Source organism: Podarcis liolepis (assembly GCF_965112155.1).
Source record: "Podarcis liolepis genome assembly, chromosome: 4".
In the NCBI taxonomy this organism is placed as follows: Eukaryota; Metazoa; Chordata; class Lepidosauria; order Squamata; family Lacertidae; genus Podarcis; species Podarcis liolepis.
Genome location: NC_139558.1, coordinates 9,559,072 through 9,572,483, shown reverse-complemented (window position 1 = coordinate 9,572,483; position 13,412 = coordinate 9,559,072). Strand labels below are relative to the sequence as shown.

The following is a 13,412-nucleotide window of genomic DNA, read 5'->3' as shown; positions in this document are numbered from 1 at the left end:
GTGCTGGTTTTAACCTTCAAAGCCCTACACGGCCTAGGACCCTCGTATCTACGGGACCGCCTCTCCTGGTATGCCCCACAGAGGAACTTACGGTCCTCAAATAAAAACATCTTGAAGGTCCCAGGCCACAGAGAGGTTAGGCTGGCCTCAACTAGAGCCAGGGCTTTTTCGGCTGCGGCTCCAACCTGGTGGAACACTCTGTCACAAGAGACAAGGGCCCTGCAGGACTTGACATCTTTCCGCAGGGCCTGCAAGACAGAGCTGTTCCACCAGGCCTTTGGTTAGGGCACAGCCTGACTCCCTCCTTTGGCAACCTTTACAATACTTTAGTTTATGGTTGCCATCAATTTTGATTTTAATTAATTCTTATGATGTTTTATAATGTTGCACTATTTTAGTGTTGTTAGCCGCCCTGAGCCCGGCTTCGGCTGGGGAGGGCGGGATATAAATAAAATTTATTATTATTTTATTATTATTATTATTAAGGGGATTGGAAAGAGTATCACACAAAACTTTAATAACATGCATTTCATGACCTACATTTATTAAAGCTTTCATGCTAGGGTGTTTTTATAAATAGATTTTTTTTGGGGGGAGGGGTGTTCCTAAGCCAAATGAGTACAAAGAATTTAAGGAAAACAGCTAAATTAAGCTTCATAATTTAATATGGGTTTTGTTTTGGGGTTTTTGTTTTTTTGTCAAAGGGCTCCCATAATCTTCTGGGAAAACTCCTTTCAGGATCCTCAGCACGTTACATCGACCAGACATAAACATCGGCAGCCTTGTGGAAATAGATCGGTCACCTTTTATGTGCTTCCATTAAAAGCCTTCAAAAAACAATACATTTCAAGTTGAGTGTGTCTACCTTACCACGAAAGGGGTGTTGCAGATCATTGAACAACACACCATATATATATAAGCTCCAGAATGTTAGTACATATTATCTCCATGTCAAAGTACAACACTGACTTGGAGAAGTATGTAATGTACTTAAGACGACCAGATTTTATTCAGAGTGGACTTCTTTCTATTAGAGTCATTGACCTGTGATGAACAGGACTCTAATCTACAAAAACTTATGCCAACCATAATAAATGCGTTAATCTTTAGAGCACAACACGCTTGTTTCTGTGCTGATTTTAAATTACCAAGTAGTTGTGAGCTATAGAACACTTTAAATATCAAGTCTCCTTCCATCTGTGCAGCAGGTTATTTTACATTATTGAATGCACAAATAGAGACTTTAAAAAACAGCAACATATTTTAACATTCCTAGCTTTAAGTCTTTTACTGTCTGTCTATTTTTTCTTTCTTTTTTTTAGGAGGGCAGTTAAAGCCGTCCTAGAAATTTTGGCTGCATGAGTTTTGTTATTGTTGTTCATCGAGGTTTTGCTGCTTTTAATGCACGCAGCTCCACAACTGCTTCCAGCAGGAACAGTGGGATATAAATTATTTTTCATAAGTACTGCTGCGGCAGTGACATATGTCACATTTATTTATTTACAGATTTATATCCTGCCCTTCAAACAACACGTTTCAGGGTGGGTGGCTTACACAATTTTCAAGCTAAAATAACTTGAAAGCTACTGGCTGCTAAATTTAGCCTTCGAGAACTGATGCTAAATCTTGGATTAGCAAAGGCCTGGTGGCTATTCTGCCGAAGAGTTTATGAATTCGTGGCATACACAACGTGCAACTGGTTTAAACAGAGAAACACAAACGGCGGGGGTTTCTACTTTCTGTTGTAGAAGTAAACTTTCTATTTGTCATCTTCTCCAATGGGCACAAACCTTAGAACAGTACCTCCCAAACTTCATTTTACAGCGGAGGTCTGTAGGCTCAGTGGCAGAAGATATGCTTTGCACATGAATGTGCCCGGTTCAGTCCCTGGAAATCTCCTGGTGGGGCTGTGAGGGATTTCCCCCCACACCCTGACCCCCATCTGAAAACCCCAGAAGCTACTGGTCCTCACTGGAGATAGGTGGTCTGGATTAGGAAGAGGCAGCTTCCAAGGGTGGGAGGTACCTACTCAAGAGGAAGCTGCTCCCACATTTCTGCAGAAGTCACTCATTTGGGTGTGCCCTGCAAGTGGAAGGAACCAAACTCACGCAGAGATATACAAGGAGTGTTTCTCCCACGGGAGGGCAATTCTGTTCTGCCTTGCTATTGGGAGCGACTGAGTCGGTCAGAGATACTCAGTGCAGCAGAAATGGACCACTCCAAGCAAAGGGTGGCTTGCAAGGAGGCAATAACAAGTCGGTGGTTCTGAGATACAGCAGGCACTCTCTTTGGGCGGGTATACTCTCCGGCAGCTTGGGAATTCTTGCCTTACAATTGCTTTTCCATTTTTGTTTTTCGTTTTGTTTTTCAACTGTTCTTTTAACAGATAACAGCTTCGTTTATCAAACCACATTTCCATAGTAACACTTTTGCCCGGAGGCAATTCAGTCTTTTGACAATGAGCAAACGCTGAATCCATGCCCTTGTTCTGCAGGCAAAATGAGCCTCAGGTCTCTCTTCAGTTTTTTTAGGGTTTTTTTAAAAAAAACACTTTTGAATTTTAGAAGTATGAAGAGGCCATTTGAACCACAATCTCAATGCACATGAGCTAGCCACACACAAAAAAACCCGAACAGCAATGTTCTTTTGAAAACTCAAAGTACTTTGATGCATCTATATGTAGAATTTTAGTTTACTCCGCATATTCCAAATGCATGCTCACGAAACACTATAGCATTTATTCTACACCCAGGCTGCTTTAAAAAACATTTCATTTTAAGTGCTGTGCATCTACTTTTACACAGGAAAACATCAGAACTCTCACACTGTTTTATATCATGCCAAACTGTTAGTGCATCTCTTTCATTACTGTCTACACTGAATGACAGCTGCTCCTCAGGGTTTCAGATGGGAATTTCCCCTAGCCCTAACAGGACTTCTCTAGGGTTGAACCCGCTACCTTTTGAATTCCAAGGCCTGTGGCTCCACAACCGACCCAGCTAGAAGCCTACACCGAATGCACCACTTAAAAATATTTGCATAAGGAATTTTGTTATTCTTATGAGTTCAACCAGCAGGACCCAAGAAAGCTAAACAGTCATCTGCTCAAGAAACTCTACAGCTTGGAAGAACTCCGAAAACTCAAGATAGCAAAATAATAATAATAATAATAATAATCTAGTAAGCAACAGGATGAAAGCTTCTGTGCTAAGCACAAAAGTGAGCTAACTGTGCCTTGAATAATATACATCAGAACCAACTTGTTCAGTTTAATAAACACACAATGTATTCTCTCTTTTTCAAAAAACACAGAACACTTCTTATTTAAATAGAACTAGTTGTCTTAAGAGGATGAGTGTCCCATTACTTTCAGGTAGGTTACAACAGTCATTTGGGGACCACTTGGAAGAAAATAACTGTGTGGTTTGGGTTTTTGTTTTTACAAACTGAAATAGTACGAAGATTTCAGTGTTTTATAACACGATCCGGTTTTTAATTCCAGGTAAGTGTTACAGGACTGCAGCCTTAATATAGTTAAGCCGAGATCGAAAAACAACATTTTACGTCCACGAAACTGAAACGCACGCACAATGTAGGGAGAACCCTCCAACCAAATTGCATCATAATTCTGTCGGAAAATGTTTAAGGAGTGGGGGCAGGATGGAATGATAGAGCTTCAAAGAAGGTATTTATTCACTGCCCAAATTAAACCTCTTATTTTAAGAAGTTCAACAAGTGTCCGTTTTCATTTTATTAACTACTCTGTTTGGCTGATTTATAACTCTCTCAGCTTGAAGCAAACCAAATGAAACCTTTCAGCAAAGCAGAGAAAGAAAGAAGGGCAATTTATATTTAGAGGACATTTAAAACACAGTAAACACATACCAGTATGAGTTCGCAGGTGCGCTTTTAAGTGGGAAGACTTCGTATAGACTTTAGTGCAACCTAAGACAGAAAACAGAAGAGACGTAAGGCTCATCTAGAAACATTTAACATTCAGCGCCATCACCAACATGCTGATCTAACTATATATTAAGAAAGTTACTCAAACCTGCCATATGTCACATAGCAAATATGCTGTTAGTGGAATATGCTAACAGCAAAAGGGCAGATCCCAACGCTGGTTTATAGCACTAAACCCACAAATAGCGCAATCAGACACACCCAGAATGTCAACTCCAATATCTATATATTCCTAAACATGTCCATTAATCAGACAGCATTGTTATTTCGCCAAAATCTCACTGCCATTTTCAACATCTAATCTTTCACTTATATGCGGCGAGTTGATAAACTATACCTTTCAATGTGTAAATAAGACTCTCAGCAGTAACATATAGCGTATTATTATATTAGGAACTATACTAGCAAGGAATGACACAAGTGTGTGCTACGTGGCCGGCGATACAAGAGGATCAAGCTCTAGAGCAGTGTTTCCCAAAGTTGGGTCTCCAGCTGTTTCTGGACTACAATTCCTATCAACCCTGACCACTGGTCCTGCTAGCTAGGGTTGATAGGAGTTGTAGTCCAAAAAAAAGCTGAAGGCCCAAGTTTGGGAGACACTGATCTATAGTGTCTTGCACACCAGTTCAGCACAAGTGTTGTTACCAAGTCAGAAGACAATTCTGCAGGTGTGTGGATTCTCTACAGCAAGCGAGAAAAACCAAAGCAATTTAAGGGCCCACCCTAGTCCCAGAAGGTATCTAAAACTCTCAGGTACAGCCTAGCTCTCCCTCAAACCACTACAATGTAAAGAAAGCAGAGCCAATGTTAAGTGCCACTTCTCATGTGCCACCACACCACGGCATGTCATGCCAGCTACTAGGAGTGGAACGGGACATGATCCCAATGAAAACGTTCCTTAAGGAGACATGCGTGTACGCACAGGACTTACTGCTGAAAGCAAAAGGAAGGAGTCAGCAGCAGACAGCAGTCACCAACTACCAGTGAGCTGTATGCCCAGCTGCTGCTGACTTCAGCCCTCCATCAGCCCCAGGCAGCCTGGCCAAAATTATAAGGGATTGTGGGAGTTTTGGTGCAACAATGTCTAGAGGGCTACCATATCAGCGCTAGAACTGAAGTTCTAAGCCGACGTGCTTGGAAGTTAAGCCCCACTTAATAGGACTTACTTCTGAGAAGTCATGGTTAAGACTGCACTGTTTCAAGTTCAAATTAGTCAAGAATCTGACCCAAGGTTTACGTCCAAGGCCCAGTTGCTGGTAGCACTTCCAACATGGCGGAACTGTTCCTGGGTTGTTACCACTTCAGGTGCTGGTGCTGGGGTGAATGTCTCCCCCATATCTAATAACTCCCTCATATAGAAAAAATGTCAGGGAGAAGTTCTAGCCTAGACCTTGCCCTCCTCCGCACCACCATGGAAGGCGGCAAACATACAGTTCCCCACTTGCATAAAGTCCAAGTCAAGTAAACCTATTTCCCCACCATGGCCCACTCTTTTGTAAAAGGTTTGGTCTTTTTTGGGTAGTCTACCATGTTTGTTCATCTATCGTTTCCATACAGGGCAAAAGGAACAATGGCAAGTGTTTCTAGAAAGGTGCACGGTTTTTAATTTTTGCTCTGATCCTTGCCGACAATGGTTCATATTTAACGCACGGTGAAGTCAAGGGAGAGCCTTCTGGTGGTTTTTCCACACACACACCCTTCCCAGCTTACCAGGATAATCACAGTAATGAATACGCCTCTTCTCCAAGTCTGGGTTACTCCTCCTGTTGTACCTGGGCGCTGGGATGGCTGGCGAATTCATGGGGATGTTTGCAGGCACACTGGGATTGTGAATTGCCATCTTGGAGGCAATCGTAGCAGCGTAAGACGGAGGAGGGGTCAAATTCTGCAGCATTTCCGCTTGCCTGTCTGGGCTGCCAGGCTCCGAGCTTGGGGGCGAAGGCGGGAAGTAAGTGGCTTGTTGCTGGAGAAACTGGTTTGGCATGGTGTATGTGCAAGGGGGCATCGCGTGAAACTGCTTCATGGTAGTCTGCGGCATAGCGGAGGACAGGGTGTTAAGGCCCGCCATGGCAGAGGACATGGAGACATTACTGAAGGAGTCCATCACCGCCGCTTGCGTAGTCGGGTTGGGCATGTCTAAATCGGGAGAGCTCAGGAGCTGATACAGCTGACCTTGTTGGGGCACAGAGACGTGGATATCTGGAGTGGGAAGCTCTTGCTTGATGAAGAGGTTGTTCACGTCGGGTGTCTGGTGGGGGCTGAAGATGCTTGTGAACTCGGGGAGCGCCTGGGTGGAGTTGGGGACGGGAGCAACAGTTTCGCTCTGGTGGCTGAAGGCTGTCACGGGCTCCGTCTTGATGTGGGTGACCGGTGGCCTCTGCGATTTGTACAAGCCCGTTCTCAGCTGTGTGATATCAGGAAGGTAGATGTTCATGTTGACGCTGTAAGGCACCCCTTCACTGTTGGTGAAGAACTGGTCAACCACGGAGGCACTCTCTCGGCGGTACTTTTTATGCTCAGGGAGAACGGGGGCAGGAGGGAGCTGAGGTGTCAGATATTTCTCCATTTCGCATCGGGCCTGAAGAATAACAAGAAGATAAAAAAATTAGCTATACTATACTGTACAAGGGAATGCTCCTAAAAAGAGATAACCGGACCAATGGCACTTTCATCTATTCTCCTTTCGTATATTACAGGTTTTAAGTCTGGATAGCTCAGCTGGTTAGAGCGCAGTTCTGACAAGGCCGAGGTTGCAGGACTGATCCCCGTATGGGACAGTTGCATATTCCTGCACTGAAGGCAGTCGGACTAGAATGTTCCTCAGGGTCCCTTCCAACTTTACAATTCTGTACAAGTCCTGGTACTGAAAACCTAACAGGGCCATTCCCCAAAACAAACCAACAAAAAGCATTTATCCATTAAAAAGTGAAAGGTTGCCATTCAGAATCCCAGCACACAATCCAAACAAAATCAAGTTATAATGTCCTATTGAAAAAAACAGAAGCAATTTAAGGATGAGCCCAACTCTCTCTCTTTGAAATTAGTGGGGATTGGAACTTTGGCTGGATTGTGTCAGTTGTATTTTTCACAGTAACTACTTAAAGAGAAGACGAGTAGAAATAGCAGGTTGGATTTTATAGGAGAGTTCCTTTAGGTGGGGGAAAAATGCCAACAGGTAAAAGCTTTGACACCAGAATTTCAAATTGCAACATTTAATAAAATGCTGTTCTCACTCTTCAGGACTTCCTGACTACAATAAGGCAATTCCACTAAAAAGCGTTTAGATTTTATCAACTATCTCTTGTTATCAGGACTGCAATTAAAAGTTGGGTGGTGCAGTTTTAATACGTGCTTTCCTACACGCAAATCCTGTACTCCGTTTGGATAATTAAAAATTAGCCTCTTAAGATACTCAGACTTTGAAGAAATTCAAAGGTGCAATTTTTATGGAGGGAATCAAGAGACTGCAGCAGATGTGAAAAACATAGACCTGACTGCATGCGTGTAAAACTTTTTTCCCTGGGCCCTTATGAGGTGCCTGGTTAGGAGCAGCTTCACTTTCCATTTTGATTCCCTGCCACACCTGCAGGATGAGAACAGCAGTGTGTGCAAATGCGCTGGAACAAGTTAATTAGAAGCCTCCAACCTCATGGTTTGGAAAACCAATCCCAGAAGAACAAATATAAAGACTTGCATCTGATCCCAGAATGAACAAAGCTATTTCCGTGTAACAGCCACAATCTAGGAAAGTTGTGGGTGGGTGGCTGTACCACTTCATATTGCAGGGGAGCAGCTCACAAAATCAGAACACTTCCCCCAATTTGCTGGCACCCAAATTCTCCAGTTTGCAAGGCTTCTATGTTCAAGGGAAGGGTTTGTATTGGGGGAGTGCTATTCAAGTAAATGAGGCCCCATCTGCAGTCTGAAATACTACAGCCCAGGGACTGTGTTATACCACCTCAGTGAAAAGCAGGCACTTAACCTAAATCCAAGTCCCTATTTTTCAATGAACGCTGCCTGGCTTCAAAACAGGACACACAGGGGAAGGGACCTTAAAACCTGAGTTAGCTACCTGATCGCAAGATTCAAATGCAAAACGAATGCCATTTACAGGTCCCTAAAGACCCACATTTGTTACAGAGCCCCTTCCTGCATATATGCATTTGCCACCCAGCCTGACTGGAGAGCAAAGGTTTCCCAACCTATAAAACCATATCCATCGGCAAACATCTCTGTCCTTGAGGAGATCTTTAATTACCAGCAGGGAGGGAGCGTGCAAGGGAAAGAGAAAGGGAATCTTTTGCCTAGTTTAGCGGTGTGAGGGGATCCGTGGGTGGACGCAGCCCGATACATTACAAGCAGAGTCACCAGTAAAACATTTATCATGTACCCTCCAGTGAGCAATTGCTGCATTCTCCCTTGCTCTGTAAGGAGTCCATTCATGCCAGAACACTTCCATACCTCCAAAGTGAGGGTCTGCTGACCAGAGGAACATTGGGCAAACAAGTTTATTTTCAGAGCCTCTCTGAAGCCACAGGCACCACCAAAAAGCCCTCACCAGAAAGGAGAAACAGCAGCCCCCTTGTCTGCCATCGAGATCTGCACCAACATGCCAGGCGACTTTTTCCAGCTCTTGTTTACAACTCCAACCAAGCTTGCTTTGATGACAGAAACACTATTCTTGGGGGGGGGGGACGGAGTATCGCTGAAACCAGGCTGCCTTCATTGCGAGGTACTTTCCTCCATCGCTCCTCCCACCCACCTTTCGGGGATTGCGACATTCTAATAAATAAGATCCTTGTGCAAATCAATTAAAACCAATATTCCAGCACACACTTGGGCTGGAGATTGGGGGGAGGGAAAGAGAGAGAGAGAGAGAGAGAGAAGAAACATTGCTTTGTTTAGACCCACTTGAGGCTTTTTCCACTCATTATATCCACTGACATTTGGGCTTTTTTCTTTTTTAAAGAAAGCTTGCAAAAGGATAAAAACGTAGGAGAAAACGCTCAAATAAGAACAACCCAGGGCTAGAAATAGTTGCAAATTAAAACCGGTTGCGTTCCTACAAAAAAAAAAAAAAAATGCCAGCGGTTTGTGCTTTCCCGTTTTAGCTCGTCCAGCTGTTTGCATGTGGATCCGTTTCCAGCCGGTTTTCTGGAACGAGGAAAAAGTCCCACAACTTCTCTCTTCCTTCTCTTTTCTCCCCCCCCCCTCGCCCCCGCTGCCCTTTCTCCCTCTCGCCCCATCTAAAATGACCGTGCGTGGGCGAGAGGGACAGGCAGCGACTCTAATTCGGCTGCTGAGCAAGTGCGCTAAGGTGGCAGCTGTAGCTTTCAACACAACTGCCCGGGCCAGTTTCTCTCTCCCCCCCCCCTCCGCCCACCCCTTCACCCACTTGCTGCCTGGGCACTGGCTCAGCCCCAGGGCTCTCTGCTGCCAGGGGGTGGGTGGGTGCGTGGGTGCTGCGCAACTCCCACTCCCTCTCAGGGCGAAACGTGGAGCCTGGCACCGACTGGCTCGCCAGGCGGGGCGGCAACCCGGATCCCAAGGGAAGGAAGCGGGTGCCCTGGCCTGGAAAAGGGACGGGGCGTCCTCCTCGAAGGGCAGCTGGCTCTGTTTGGCGGAGATGGGTCAACACATCTGCTCCAGGGAGGAATGGCATGGGGAAACTGTGAAGTCCGCGAGTTCCTAAAGAACTGCCAAAGCCGCCGCCGCCGCCGCCGTCTAGGCTTGGCGAAGTTGCCGCCTGACTTTCCCCGGCACCGCCCAGAGAAGCAGCGGCCCGTCACCGACGCTGCAGAAAAGGCTCCGGAATAAGTGGCTCCTCGCAACGAGCCTCGCAACTTCCTCCCCTATACACACGTAAGAGCGAGATGCGTGTCTGACGCCGCGCCTTCGACTGCAGCGGCGTGAAAAGCCCCGCCGTCCACACCGAGGAAACCCGCGTTCAATAATCTCGGGTCGTTAGCAAGCGGAGTTCTGGGGAACTACGCGCTGCCCGAGGTTTCGCCCTTAAACGCAAAGAGCCCTTAAGAAAGCCATAAAAAAGGAGCCGTGTCCACCTAGGACGGGGCAAAGGCGAGGCCAGGCGAGCGGCAGCCGCACCTCGGAGAGCCCGAGTTGGCTCCCTGCCCCAAACACACCCAAAGCGAGCCAGCGCCGAGGCGCACCCAGCGCGCTCCCAGCCGGGGCTCGAGAAAGCCCACGATCCGAGCAACGCGTCGCCACGAGGTGCACTCTGCCCGTCTTCCGAGGCAAAACCATCTATATTTTGATGCCGGTGGGAAAAGATGCCCGAGGCTCCACTCCTGATTCACAACGGAGCGCGAGAGGCGCGCCCTGCGCTTACCTGCGCCATCTCCTCGCTGGGGATCCTGGCTGCTGCGCCCGCTTGCTGCTGCTTGATCTCCTCGGGACCCTGCCCCGGGAACTGCGCGGCTTCCCGGCCGCCCAGCACGGGCTTGAGCTGCGCGAAGACGGGCTCCTCGGGCCCCAGGCGGGCGCTCATGCTCAGCACCCGCGTAGCCATGCGGAAGGCGCGCCTCGGCGCGAAAGCGGCAGGACGCACGGAATGGAGCCTCGCCTCGCTCACGCCCGCCCGACAGCAGCGCGCATGAGGCTCCCAAGCTCGCTCTACCTGGCTGAGGTCGCGCCGCCGGGCCAGCCCCGTCCCTGGGCCCGCCCTCCCGCCTCTATTTCACCGCCTCCGCCCCGACGAGGGGCCGGCTCTGCAGGGCGGGAACGCCCACGGGCCCGGGCTGCGCGCCCCGCCCCTGCTCGGCAGGCCTGCAAGGCGCACGGCGGGAGGGGAGCGAAACCAGCCGTCGAGCGGGGGGCACGTTTCTCGGGGCGCTGCCCCAAAGCACCCCCACCCACTTTCCTACCCCCCCAGCCGCTTTCTACCCCCCCGCCTCTGTTTTCCCCAAGCGCTACTGCTAACTGCTCCACTCCTTCCACCGATTCTCTTTCCCGACTCCGGAGCGCAATGGCCCCTGCGCGTAAAGGGGAACAGCTGGCCTGAAGAGGCCGGGGCGATGAAAGGCCAAATCCGAGCTCTTCTTTTTCGAAAATAGCAGCGCTAAATTCTGGAATTGAGCGCAGGCAGCAAACAAGCAGTGAGCGTCGCCACGGGGGCAGTGCGCGCTCTTGGCGACGCAAGCCCCCCTCGGCTATGGAACGGGAGCCGCCCCGCGGCGATCCACAAAGGGCTTAAGCCGGAGTGGGTTGCCCCTCGTGTCTCTCTCGCCACCGTATGTAACCCCCGGCAACAGGAGCCCGACCCGGATGGGGCAAAAATCACATGCGTTTAATGGAAAGTTCCTAAACTAGGGTTAAATGGTGAGGTGTTTGCTTTCAGTGTGGAATAACTCATATTTTTGAATGGTTGCTGGAAGGCCAAGTGTCGGCTTGCGTAGAGGCTCAGTGGGGGCAGCACTATTGTGACTTTTGTGTTTCCCCTGTTTCTGCAGCCTCATGCATTAAGCAGAACATTCAGCCTTGGGATAGGATTAATAAGGAAGGATGCTATTAGTGCAGTGGCTCCAGACTTTTTTCTCCTGGCCACACTTTCAGAATAAAAATTTGCTGGCATCACACCGAAATACATTATATTGATAAGAAATACAACTAGGATTGCCCTCAGTATCACTCGCTGCTCTTGCTTTATTTTGAAAAGATGTCTATCCGTATTCTGCAAGTTTTAAAAAAATAAAATCACACTACACTAAAGTGTTTAAATGTTTCCTTGATTGTCCTTGTTTCAGCCCACCACTCTTGCCACCCTCTCCTGCCACACCAGTGTGGCACGCCACGCCCTTTGAAAACCACTGTATTAAAAGGTAAAGGACCCCTGGACAGTTAAGTCCAGTCAAGGGCAACTATGGGGTTCATCTCGCTTTCAGGCTGAGGGAGCCGGCGTTTGTCCACAGACAGCTTTTCTGGGTCATGCGGCCAGCAGGACTAAACCACTACTGACACACAGTAGTCCAGGTTTTAGAGAATTCTGCACTTCAGAAAATTGCCAATTCCATTTAATCAGAGATGACAGCAGGGCAAAATAAATTAGTGTAATAAAAAACATTATTATTATTATTATTATTATTATTATTATTATTATTATTATTACCACTACTCCTAGCTACTACCTCTAATAATACATTTGGATGCTACTTTTCCCCCAAGGAATTCCAAGGTATTATTATTATTTAAATAAATTTGTTCGTTGCTTTACGTTGCCCAAGGCAACCCAAACAACAAACAAACAACACATAGATACATTAAAACCAAGTGCAGGGAAACCCCCGTTTTACCCTCAAAACAATCCTGCCAGGCTGAGATTGTCGGTCTCTAATATGACAGTGTGCAATGAATGTAATACAGCAGTTCACACTTTGGGAGCACCTCTCAAATATCTGAGGAGATTCACATGTGTTATCACTCTTCTAAGAAGTGCGCAGAACATGTGGGTGCATCAACCCAGGGTTGTGACCAGCCAAGGGCTTGACAATCCTGTCCCAATGTGCTGTCTAGTTAGAGATAAAAAGAAGTTGGGTTTATGGAGCTCCTTGAGGGGACGCCATTCCATTAAAGTAGAAGGAGACAATTGAGGGGGGAGGAGGACAAGATTTTCAACAGGGCTTGCTTAAGGATACCTTCAAGATTAATCTGCAAAAGAAGAAAGACAAGGGAAATAAAAGAAAAAGCAGTTTTAAAAGAAATAGAGAAACTCAGTCTTGCAGCAGCATAACACTGGCTGGCTTAATTAAGCTTTCATCTATATATATGCATATAATAAAAAGGAGGGAGGGTGTTGTAAACACGGGATCTATGAAATGCAAGAAGTAGACAATTTTGCTGAAAGCTAAGATGTATGCAAGTTACAGATGCTTAACCCACAAAAGAGTTTGCAACTGATAATTTATCTTTTGTTATGCTAATTTAACACCTTTGCTATGGGACAAAAAGAAGCCTTACAAGGACAGAAAAAAACGTAGCAGGGCTAAAAAGCCTTTGTTCCAGTTAAGCCCTAGATGAGCACAGTCAAACCTGTTGATAATCTAGTCCAGCAGTTTTAACTGGAGTCTCCCTTTGTTGAAGAAGAATAGCCAGTTTCTGATGTCCCAATTTCTGCCCCTTTATCCTTTTGCATGGAGACTGTTATGGCAGGCAATGGCCCAGGAAGTCATTTTGTAGCGGGGAAGGGCGGGGGGAGGCCCAGGTGAATGAGCCTCTGATATTAGGAGCCGCAATAGCATTACCAAAGTGGACTGGGGGGTTGGGTGACAATTTATGCATCTGCAACATGTTGAAGAGCTGGTATAGCATAGAGATTGGGGAGCTAGACTAGGGAAAAAGAGAGCGTTGGACCAGGATTTGGGAGGCGAGGGTTCAAATCGTCACTGGGTAACTTTGGGCCAACGCTCATCATGGCCTCAGCAGCAAGAGGAGGA

At 46.9% G+C, this 13,412-nt stretch overlaps 1 protein-coding gene across 3 annotated transcripts in view; it reads right to left on the bottom strand.

Moving 5' to 3' along the window:
- Positions 1-10,674, bottom strand: part of KLF5 (KLF transcription factor 5) — a 37,651-nt gene extending 26,977 nt beyond the window's left edge. The window contains exons 1-3 of one of the 3 annotated variants that reach the window (XM_083501271.1): positions 10,313-10,674; positions 5,674-6,541; positions 3,886-3,945 (exon numbers count right to left, since the gene is read on the bottom strand). In XM_083501271.1, the coding sequence (XP_083357397.1) occupies positions 3,886-3,945; positions 5,674-6,541; positions 10,313-10,492 (1,108 nt within the window). In that variant the 5' untranslated portion in view covers positions 10,493-10,674. Of the gene's footprint in view, positions 1-3,885; positions 3,946-5,673; positions 6,542-8,424; positions 8,646-10,312 lie in introns of those variants that run through there. The other 2 variants (XM_083501272.1, XM_083501273.1) reach the window with 2 other exon arrangements.
- Between the last annotated feature and the right edge of the window lie 2,738 nt (positions 10,675-13,412).